This window comes from Limanda limanda, chromosome 3, assembly GCF_963576545.1.
Source record: "Limanda limanda chromosome 3, fLimLim1.1, whole genome shotgun sequence".
In the NCBI taxonomy this organism is placed as follows: Eukaryota; Metazoa; Chordata; class Actinopteri; order Pleuronectiformes; family Pleuronectidae; genus Limanda; species Limanda limanda.
The window spans coordinates 17,893,922-17,906,065 of record NC_083638.1 but is presented as its reverse complement, the minus strand read 5'-3'; the positions used below and the strand labels follow the sequence as shown (position 1 = coordinate 17,906,065).

Sequence of the window (12,144 nt, the reverse complement as noted above, 5' to 3'; positions counted from 1 at the left end):
TTGCTCAAACTTCATACATTCAGGTCCAGGTTTTCAAAGGTGAGTTAATGGCATTCTTTAAAGGGATGACAATCACATGTGTCACAGTCATGAGTAGAAAAGTCTGATATTGATATTTCCGTAAATTTTCCGTTCAGTTTTGATGTTTATGTGGTGTCTGTGAGTGTGGTACCTATGCTTTTGTAGTACAGTGTGTAGCTGAGGTTTCCATTAGGTCGAGGAGGGGCTGTCCAGCGGGCTCTGATTGATCGGGAGCTCTGATTGGTCAGTTCCAGCAGTATGGGGCCTTCTGGGGCAACCTCTAATGTACGAACCTCCACCTGATTTAGAGAACACAAGAAAGGGCCACACAAGATAGGGAGTGGATGCAGAGAGGAAAGACATAGAGCACGTTCACATCCAAACTATAAACAGGTTTTTACTCTCACTTTTCAGACTCATCCATCCCAGTGAAATGATAAAACATAATAAAATACTCCACTTGATGGGAGTCATTGCATCAGAGTGAATTACTTGTGTTGTGAAAGTATATTATTTCAACTGATTACCGATTTGAAATGAAAACACTACATATTTGTCCATCATTATATCTGCGTCTGCTTTTTTTTCTTCATTTATCCTTTTATTCTCTCTTTCTCTCTCTCCCTCCTGCCACATTCCTCTCATCTTTCTCTCAATCCCCTAATTGCTCTCTTTCTCTCTTTGCACCATCTCTTCTTCGGTCTCATTTCCTCCTGTTATATTCTCCTCCGCTGCCCTTCACATCCCCACTTTCCACCTCATCTCTCCGCTTTGCTCTGACCATTTACTCCGTCCTCATCCTTTCACTTTTATCCCTAAACTCCCTCCCTCTCTGACTCCTTTCTTCTTCTCCCCACCCATCCTGCCATCTCTGCCTCTTCATCCTGCTCTTCCCCCCCATCCACCTCCACACCTCTCTCTCATCCTATTCTGCTGCGTCAGCCGATCCTGCGGCGTTTGACTAAATATGGCATCTGTATTGGAAAAATGCCCCAAAATATGGCCTATCGTCAGAGACGGCGTTGAGCATGGAGTGGCATTTCCTACCAAATGTCACTGTCGTCACACCAACCCTTGTTATTGAGCCGAGAGAATCGATCACCTTTATGATGCCCGGTGACACACACACACACACATACACACACGCACAACACAAATACACGTTGTAAATGTTTTTTGAGCAGGCACTCACACATGCTTACCTGTTCTTGCAGTTCATTTTAATTAATCTTAGTTTACTAGATTCAGTAATGAGCAATTCACTGACCATTGGTCCTTTGCCGCAGCCCTGAGCCGTACAAGCCTGCAGCCTGAGCAAGTGTCGGCTCCATGGAGAGAGACCTTCCACCACGAACAGCCTCTGAGAGGAACTGGAGTTAAAAATGAGAACTCCATCCAGCCAGACTCCGTAGCTGGTTATAATGCCTGTCAAAATAAATGTGTGATTGTTACATGTATGTGATACAGAATAAAAATAAAAGGATAACACCAAACTGTTAATGCACATTAAGCCAGATGTCTAAGCTGAGCTATTAATGACAGGAGCTTACCTAAGTGACTGTAAGCAGGTTTTAGTGTTTATTGTTTTAAATGAAGTTTATTAAGGTAACTCTGTACTGCATGTAATTATTTTCATGTACACATTACCAATGAGATTAATTTATTGCCGTCTTAAAACTAGATCAGTGCACACTCTAAACTCGGTGGTTAGGAAAGGCCTGTTTGTAAAAATAAAATATAGTGATCTGCAGTAATTGAGCCACGTAAGTAAAGACTAGCTGCTGGACTCATTCCACAGAACCCTGATCTACAGAATCTGTTGTAAATGCGCTATTTCCATGATCAACGCTGCTTTTACTACAGAGCGCTGGCTGTCTGTTTATTCAAAGTTAACTATTACTAATTCACCCTCACTGCACTGCCTTGGGCCCTAAACAATACAAATGCCAGGTGTGAAGTCGATAAGATGAACAGTTGTCGAGATATATGAGCCACAGACAAACATGATGGTGTGATAACATCTTTTTGGGTCTGTTGTTTTCTCAGATATTTACATGTTATTTTCTGATGATTTGCTCACTCATACAATGACAGACTGTTTCCTGACCTTAGAGAATGAGCTTTGCTATGTTTGAATGCTGTCTAGGTACTTGATTTCAAAACAAATGTAAACTGTGTGCCAGTCAATGTGTCCTAGTGTGATCCACTGATGAAATCAGCACCAGAACGCCAAATGTAACAACAAGAACTACAAGGATAAAGGCCCTCAGAAGGACAGTTGTACCGTATGTGCACATGCTCACACACAAACTCATCCACACCGATTGGACACTTCACACATGCATACAAATTTACACCCATACTACAATGGGAACTCACAAATGTCTACACACACAATAATTATATTGCATATCATCTACCTAGTGAAAAAATGAAACAGTACGGTGCCAAATGTGCTTTTCCTTAATAAAAATGCATACAGAGGGCTCAAAAGATCAGTGCTAAGAGCTAAGAGTCTATTCTGCTTTAATCATGTGTGGGTTTTATTATTGCTCAATACAGATATACACACCTATCAGGGAAATGAAGACACAAAACCCCACTGACGCCAACTACATCTGGGGAAGCTCTTAATGTGGTCAATCACATGCGTGTGAGAGTGTGTGTGTGTGCATGCATGTGTGTGTGTGTGCATGTCTGTATGTGCTTGTGTGTGCGAATAAGCCCATATCAGTATAGGTTGTAATAAAGACAGGTTGGGAAATGAAGCAGCGAATGCATAACAGGCTTATTTCCCCTCTTTGTCTGCGTGTTGCCCCGACCTAATCCCCGAGAGGATTATCCCCCACAAATCCCTGCGGAATTGGGGAGAAGGGGGGCAAGAGAGAGAGAGAGAGAGAGAGAGAGAGAGAGAGAGAGAGAGAGAGAGAGAGAGAGAGAGAGAGAGAGAGAGAGAGAGAGAGAGAGAGAGAGAGAGAGAGAGAGAGAGAGAGAGAGAGAGAGAGAAAATAACACAGTCTCACTTCTCTGGAACCCATCACTATCGACATTGTTGCCGTCCATTTATGAAAAAAAAGAGCAAATGAAAAAAAAAGAAGCACTGAGCCCTTCTTCCTTTTTAAGCAAAAATTAAAGCTTTTTAAGCGTGAGATAATCGGGTAATCATGATTAAGTGTCTCCCTTGTTATAAATTTCTGTCATCAGATGAGAAAAGCTTTAAGTCATTTATCCAGGCTAATATGCACACACATCACAGGGTTTATGGTGCGAAATGCACTCATGTGGCATTAAGCGTAAAACACACACGATTCACATTACACACACGCGCATTATGGAATTACACATACTTTAACGAGCATGGCAGTAACATTTGATAATATGTGGTAGTGCATTGCACGTGTGAGGGAAAAGGGGTAGGAAATCCTCAGATGGTTTTCATCACTCGATGCAGCATTTGTTTGTGTGTTTGTGTTTTATTGAGACAAAAGGAGTATGTGGAAAGTAACAATACCTCATATTCAGAGTTTTCATATACTTCTGTTTCTTTTTCTTTATAACAGACAGAGGAGCAATGCCAGGAAATGAGAGAGAGATAGAGATAAACTGAGGACATGAGAGGTCGACACCTCAACTCAGAAGAGTGGTGAGTACTTAAAGATGGATGGATATGTATGACAGACTGATTACTAGTGTCTGATTTGTATATATTTAAATAAAATAGCTTCATTAATGTTAAAGCAAGCTATTCCACAAAATTCTTGGATGCTCAATTTATTAGTGAAATACATTAAAATAATGGGTGAAACAGATGTTGAATTTGAAACAATGTGAGGAAGCAAGCACGCAGGTGCCTTTCACTGCAGAAAATTAAATCCATAAGTTTTTGAAAATGTTTTCTGATATATTTAGAGAGTAGTTTATTCATGCATGGAATTTGACAACTTTGTTTCTCTTCATGCTAAAACATCTGCAAACACTAAACAGTTCTCCTTTTGTTTTAATCTCAACAGATCCAAGTCAACTGCCAGATTCCATATTTACATCTAACATACATGAAATACTCCTCGGCCCAGCCCTGTGCGATGGATTTTAATTGGCTGCGAGTAAATTAGATGAAGATGAGAAGAACAGAGACGACTGAGAGTGAGCAGCAGTCACTGAGTCCATGTACATCCAGCCTGCAGTTCTCTTTTCAGTCAAAAGGGAGCACTTTTCATCCACTTAAAAGAGGCTGGTGAAGCACTGCCCTCTCCTCGCCTCCGTCAGTCCCGCTCTCTGACGGTATGTTCTCTTACCCTGCCGTTGCCGTTGTTCTCTTGGACTCCCTGTTTTATCTTTATCTCTCGCTCCCACATCTGATTTCCCTCATACAAGAGGAAATGCTCTGCTCCTGTGTCATAGTCACATAAAGAGGACCCCCAATCCATGTACAGATCTTCATATCTGTGGGGTCTGACCAAGATACCACTAAATACCACCACCTTGAATTTAATTCTACTGTTTAATATATATTTATACTGTATATATATATATTTACATATACATGTGTGTATATCAAGCTGTCCTAATTATTACGATATTTTTCAGCGCTTCTCTGCACACTTCTCTTTCACAAGATTCCACTTCATTCCCTCGATCAAAATCAAATATATTTTTAAAAACATTGTTACATGGATCACCAAAAGCTTTGTGTGAATTTAGCTCTAATTAAACATTTTTATACGAAACTGATAAATGTTAATTTAGATCCTTTCGGTTATGTGAATCCTATTGGTTATGTGGTTTCTCTGTAAGTGTTTGTCCTCTCACCATTTGGAGTGTTAGGAGGTGTCCAGCTGACGTTGAGTGCATGCGGGGACAAAGGGGTGACCAGCGGAGCAGGAACATTCTCCGGTGTGCTCTCCTCAGTCTGAGCCTGGCTGGGAGGGCTCAGGGTGCACCCCCCTCCCGTGCAGGCCTGAAACAAACACATACAATAATACACTGAAGGAGCTGATGATGCAAATCAGAATGATGATGTGCAGGTTTGATTTGGGAACTTACAGCCACTGTGATGGTGTAGGTTGTCCCAGGGGTCAGGTTGCGAATTGTGTGGTCTTGAAAAAGTTCTGTGCTGTTATAGGTCAGCACAGGTTGTCCGCCATCATGTGACAGGAAGATGGAATAGAACTCCAAAATGCCATTGAGCTGAGAGGGCCGGGACCACCTGGAGAGGCAGAGTGGAATCAGCAGAGATGAAAAATACAATATACTGAACAATTACGAACAGAACATAAATTTATTGTTTTGTCAAAAATTTGTTGAACATCGTTACTGAAAAAGGCTAGTGTTGTTTTAATCTTTTTAGGAACACCCTTCAAAAACAAAAAATTTGATCAGAGCCGTACACACGTGTAGCTCATAACTCTCTAATATTTAACCACATTGTATTTTAAATAACACCAAAATGGTACACTAGTTTATTTAAATGTTAGACTGTGAACATAATTTATGCCAGTTTATATATCTAACATAACATTAAATGGAAAATAACTGTCCTTTTGAACAAGGGTGGATACCATAAATCAAAATATCAAGATTTTATTAGCACTGCTTGGAATTCACAGGTTGCATCAAATTACTGATTTGTTTTACAGAACTTTGGTGAAAGTTGGATATTTTCTAAAATGTGTGTGTGTGTGTACATGATAAGTGCATTATATATTTTACAACAACATTATTATAACTCAAGGCTCAAAAAAAGATTGTGAGACAGAAAATAAAATTGTTTCTATAAGCTTCCTTGGTGGTCTTTCACTCCAATCACAGAAACAGATCACTGTGTTTGTGTTTTTATGTGCAAGTGTGTGCAAGTGTGTTTGACTTCATCAATGTATTTCCTTTAGATGGAAACACAGTGCTGAGCTAAGGGTTCTTATACAACACACACAAACAGTTTCCTTTGTAAGATAGAGGTGTCTCCTTTTCTATATTTAGAGCAGGAAGGTCATCCCCAACTGAGAGAGAGAGGTAGAGGAGGACAGGAGACAGTGTTTAAAAATAGAAACATGCAGAGTATGATTACAATATGTAACAGAGAGGGCCATAGGGACATTATCTTGGCTGCATATATACTAAACTGTGAAAGAAAAGAAAAGAACAAAATTCAGACAAAAAACAAATCTCGTCTTTAATGCTTAACTATAGTTTTTCTCTCTTTTGATGGAGAGTAGGAGATGATAAACATGACTTGATCAAAAAAATGAAAGACATCCTTTGATTTATTTGATACACTCGAGCTATGAAACAATGTGTGTAGTGATGACAACATTTAATTAAAGTTCAGTTGTAAAGTTATTTTCACCCTAACTTTGTAAAATGCAGCCCTGTAAAGGTTGACACTTGACTTGGACGTCATCCAATTTTCCTGAGCAACACTATAATATATAAATAAAACAGCAACAAAAACATTCTTCTTATAAATAGTCCCCAGCAATTCTTACGAATCCCAGGGAGACACACAACCCTCCTGGCGAGGTAGCAGGGGGAGGCCATTTTAAAAAGTGATGGATTCATTTCTTGTTTCCTCCCATTAAAAAACAGTTTTTGAATGACTGATGAGTGTGTGTTAGCACACAATTAGCCACTGTGGCTAATCTATCACATCTATTATAAGATTTATACGATGTCGATTGGCAGCGTGATGTATGTCCACTTTTGAAAAACTAAATCAAAGGGGAGTTGTAATAATCTGTATCATAATTCACTGCGGTAATGGTTTTAGAATACTTCTGGTTTTGAAAGTGCGATATGAAAATACCGTTATGACTGCTTTTTCACCAGGTTAAATTTAAAACCATGTACTTCAGATGAACTGGTTTGACATGTTTTTACTTGTGCATTTTTGCAGCTGAGTTTGTGTCAGTGCAGTTGTAGCAGTTGTAGTAGTTGTTGGTGTGAGGTGAGGGCAGGGAGTAAATCTGCTGATGTTCTGTTCAAGTCCTGCAGTCGACCACAACCTTTCTCACAGTCTTTCACCCTCACTCAACACAAACACTCCCTGTCTCACGGTTTTTTGAAAATATTTTTTACATGTTCTTTCCTGCAAAACACTTTTTTTGTTCTCATTGTTTCTCTCAGTCTTTCACAGCTTTTCTCAATATTGACCAAGTGTGATCTCTCAACCTCACTGTGCTAACAAGGCAATTGTCAGCCTACCCACACCTGGAAAGAATATACAGCACAGACTGTAGGTATTTGTACAGTTGCACATTGTCTTTTTGTTTTTCAAGATTGAGTTTCAAGGAAATAAAATTGCAATAGAATAATGGATACTGCATTAATGTTGAATCTAAATTTTAATTTGAGTAGGTTAACATCAGTATAGAAAGACGTTTGTGGGAGGAAAGACATGAGGAGTCATATGGTGTCCATATGGTGTTGAGAAAATAAAAGAGATAACTGTGGATTTCAGGACGTCCAAAACTTTCTTGTGCTTCTTCTTTTTTTGTTGTTGCAGAAGAGGCCTGATATTCCACATGTTATGAGGTCAAGCTTAAATTGAATGAACGCACCAGTCAGACATGTGTGGCGCATTGTTAATTACATGTCGTACATTTTTCTTTCTTTGTAAATATACGGAACACATTAATGAGGATAAAATATTCTTGGACGAGGCAACAGTTAGATGCCTTTGCTATAAATGAGAAAGAATATATACTATACTGTGTGTCTGTGTAGATACACACTGCTCGTCCAACACAATCAAAGCATCTTAACCACACAAACTCACCCTCACCCTCTCAGACACTGAGTACCTTCAGTTTACTCCTCCATCCTCACACCCTCTGTCCATTGTTCAAGTGTGTGTATCTTTCTGTGTGTGCAAGTGTGTGTGTGTGGCACTGTGCCCTCCTGTGGTGAGTACGACTGAAGTGACAGTCAGGACACTAATGGCTTCTACGCAGATTGACTCCTTCATACACACACACACACTGATAGAAAAAAAAGGGCATATATCCGTCCTCTCGTCTGTCCTCTCCCTCTGCGGGTGAAGGGTCAAGTGCAGGAAAATATTATGCATGGTAAACACAACTGCTGAATGTCACATGTTATCTCTGCCCGTCTTTTTGTCCTTTATTCCTGCACAACATAAACAAAAAGCTAGAAAATGCTTAAAGGTATTTTTATTGTAACAATTTCATTTTCAGTGATTTTTTCTCGTTTATGAGTAAATTCTCATAAATACCACAGTAGGTGTGTTGGTTGTTATGTGCACTTTCAATTTGTGCTTAAACTAGACTCACTGGTTGTACCGCGCTCCACCAACCCCTCAGATTGTATTTTACATCCATGACTTTGAAAGGATTACATAAAAGGAATTGGGAGCATTTTATCACATAAATCATATGAAGTCTTAACCTATGGCCAAATACATGTTTTGTGAGGTCACTGGGAACATTTTTAAGAATGTTCGTTCCTAAGATATTTGCGTTCACAAGAGAGGGGTGGATGGATGAACAACCAGAACAAGTAATGACTCCGGCTAGTCTTTTTTGTTTTTTTTTATATATTTTCAGCAATTGGACTTTGTTCACAGGATAGTAAGCGTGATATGGGGATAGAGAGCGGAGAAAGCAGTGGAGAACCGGATCAGAACCAAACCCGCTCTAGGGGGGCCCACGCTACCGGTTGAGCTCATTTCTATGCCAAGACAGAGGAATAAACATGGAATGGAAATGCCATACTCATGTGACAAAATTTCAACATTGTGCAAAAAACTTTTCATTACTGGCTGAGGTGAAAAAAACTGGTGCATCAATAAGCAAATCGCAAACAGATCCAATGGAAATGGACAAAACAAATAAGTAACTCCACTGAAGAGAAAAGCAGACCAAGACGGATCTGTGTTCAGCAATGAGACGCCATGAATGGATATGTATTGTTTATCACAGCTTTATAAACCCTACATGTGTGCATATGTGTCCCTGACCACTCTGTATGGACCAGACACAATTACATACTGATGAGTTGCGTGCGAGCGTGTGTATGTGCAGTGCACTTACTCCACCAGAATAGTCCTGGAGTCGAGCAGGGTGAGATTTGGTGCGTGGAGAGGCCCGGGAGGAAGCTGTGAGGTCACCAATGTGACTTGTGAACTGTTGGTGCAGCCCGCTGAAGTGCAAGCACTCAGTAGAAAGACATGAGTGGAGAAGACACCAAGACCTGAGACGGAAAACACACATACACAAAGACAGCTATAAAAATACACAACGATTGTTCAGATTGATATAAAAAAACAAACACTTGAATGATATCACTACCTTACGTTTCTTTCACACCTTCTTGTTGTTGAGGTGATTTCACACTTACTCGACCCTCACTGCTGAAACCTCTCTCTTTTTTTGACATGCATACTACATACCCCTTAGCCTTCAGTGCACTTTCTTGTTGGTTGTGTCTCTTGCAGTCACTTGTCTCTGTCTGAAAAGTGTTCTCCATATGTCAAACTGTAGCAGTCTCACTTCTCTGTAACACGATCTCCTATTGCACATACCGTATAATTACTACATCCATAATCCTCCCAATCACCGTGAACATCAGACATTCAGCATTATTAACCCAGCATGGATGATATGTGCTCTCACGCCTTCATTAACTTACAAAGACCCACATATACGCTGTTGGGCAGTCTGATTTCTAACAGAGTGTGTGTGGGTCTGTAAAATCAAAATGAGTGACAATCTATTCAGCGCATACAAAATATATATAGGATGCCTCTCCTGTGTATCTGATCCATATACAGGCCTGTATAGTGTGTGTGTGTGTGTGTGTGTGTGTGTGTGTGTGTGTGTGTTTGTGTGTGTGTGTATCTATTTGCAGCCTCGTGCAGAATTGTTGTCTCACTGGTGCGACATGTGTTTCATACCTTCTTTAACTCTCTTTAGTGAAAGCTTTCAAAGCAAATTGTCTGTATGCATCTGTGCTAATGTTTAGTGGGCTTTGTTTCTCCGCTGCTTCATATTCGTCTGCGTGGATGTGTGTGTGTGTGTGTTAGTGTGTGTGTGTGTGTGTCTGTGTCTGTGTGTGTGTGTTTAGCTCTCTTTTTCAAAGTGCAATTCCCTCGGTAAGGACTGAGATGCTCTTTCCTCTTTCAAATGCTAATCCCCCACTCCATTTTGCTTTTCTTAACTCTTCCCCTTCTCTTTACACCGAGGCCCCATCCCTCCAGTCACAGCTATGCTGTACACTGCACATGCACACGCACACAGAGACACACACACACACAAAAACGTGCTCCCTCCTTTTTACCAGTGATGTTGTGTTGTCTGTCGTTCCCCCTGTAGACAATTTGGTTGTTGTGATAGAGAAGGTACTCTGTGATTCCTCCGTTGGGCCTATCATTGAAACAAAAAAATTGAGTGAGGGTAATATTATGATGTTATATTTAACCCATAGGATTCTGATGTAAAACTCTGTGTTGTGTTCAATTAGGGCATGTTTATTCAGGGGGAAAACACAAGTATGCTCAATAAAGACAAAGACAAAAGTCACTATTATATAATATCATATTCATTCTGTGATTCAGTTGACTAAAATAATTATCCCCACTTCTGTCTTTCATTTTCTATTGTAGCGGTAGGTCAGAAAAGAAATATAAAATAACATGTTGTTCATTACTGAAGGCTAATAAGTAATATATCTAAAGATCAGGGGTGTAGTAACTTATGTAGCAAATTACAACAGACAAATCAACAGCATAACATCCGCCAACATGAGTATGTTATTTAAGAGGGGATACGAGCAGGTGAGAATGTGTATTACCTTGCTGGACAGTCCCAGGTGACATAGAGAGCTGAGGGGGAAGAGACTGCAGCGGGAGGGGACACAACATCTGGAGCTGCAATCAAAGATATTTGTTTATAAAGATTCAGCCACAACAAATATAGTAGTTTATATGTAAATAGAAAATCGGATACATCATTGCATTAGATAATTATTTCCAATGTTTTGACAATTAAAAATGTCATATATTGTATGATGTAAATACTGACATGGAGTGAATGGTCACTATTGAATATTTTGCATTGAAATAGATAAATAATTGAAAATATTGAATTTACTGTAAAAGATGTTCAAAATGTTATGAAAATCTAATTTGTATTATCAGAACACTGCTGAACATTTGATGATTTCATGCCTCCTTGATTTCCTCAATAAGGTGACAAAATATGCCCGTGCTCATGGAACGCTGCTGTCGTGTGTTTGAAAAATAGACTTTGGCAAAAGAGAGTTGGAAATAAGTTCTTCCTCCGGTCTTCATAACATGGTTCAGTATCTTAACTCCGCGCTCAGGGAGAATCGATACAATAATCTGTTCTTTTCTTTTACTTCAGATTGATTTTTGCCGTCTCTGCGCTGACCCCTGCCGTCACATTATTTCCCCAACACGGCCAGTTAGTCCAACACAGATTAATGTAGTGAAGAACATATGAGGGAAAAATATATATTTTTTCATTTCTCTCCTCTTACATCTTCTTTTCATGACCTCCTTGATGATAGAAATATGAAATCTGCCTTTCACTCTGTTGCAATGTGCATCTTCATTTTATCATTTTGAGTCCTGCCATATCCAGCCATATTATTTCCTTATCTCCTTTCCCCGACCATATTTATTCCATTCTCACTTATCCCTCATATTTTTGTCTTGCGACTCCTCGTCCCTCTTCTGAAGAGCAAAAAATCTCCATCACTGAGGAGACAGGATGAGAGTGTCTGAGTGTGTTTAGAAGTGTGTCTGTGTGTCCACATGCAGGAACAGCCATAAATCAGTGCTACGGGTGAGGAATAGAAAAGACAAAAGTTATCTTCATAGGTGCAGGAATACATGTCTATTAGAGCTGTGTGAAATGAAGAATCATATCTTGTGACAATTGAAAAATGTCAATCGTTTCCTATAATGCTCTGTTTATTTTGTTGGTCAGCAAATCCCTCTTCACGGCAATATACATTATACTAACGTAATTTGAACAATGCTTTGCATACACAGAAATTGGTTATTCTGAACAAGAGTATCTGAACACCCAAACCAAAGTGAGGATCCCATATGCAAAGTAAAAAGGACTCTACTCTCTCATGGACATG

At 39.6% G+C, this 12,144-nt stretch overlaps 1 protein-coding gene across 1 annotated transcript in view; it reads right to left on the bottom strand.

Moving 5' to 3' along the window:
* Window positions 1–12,144, bottom strand: part of ush2a (Usher syndrome 2A (autosomal recessive, mild)) — a 192,888-nt gene that overhangs the window by 94,810 nt on the left and 85,934 nt on the right. Inside the window, exons 38-44 of the mRNA XM_061068445.1 lie at window positions 10,825–10,900; window positions 10,312–10,397; window positions 9,066–9,225; window positions 5,065–5,227; window positions 4,831–4,978; window positions 1,289–1,446; window positions 173–320 (exon numbers count right to left, since the gene is read on the bottom strand). Of these exons, the coding sequence (XP_060924428.1) occupies window positions 173–320; window positions 1,289–1,446; window positions 4,831–4,978; window positions 5,065–5,227; window positions 9,066–9,225; window positions 10,312–10,397; window positions 10,825–10,900 (939 nt within the window). The remainder of the gene's footprint in view (window positions 1–172; window positions 321–1,288; window positions 1,447–4,830; window positions 4,979–5,064; window positions 5,228–9,065; window positions 9,226–10,311; window positions 10,398–10,824; window positions 10,901–12,144) is intronic.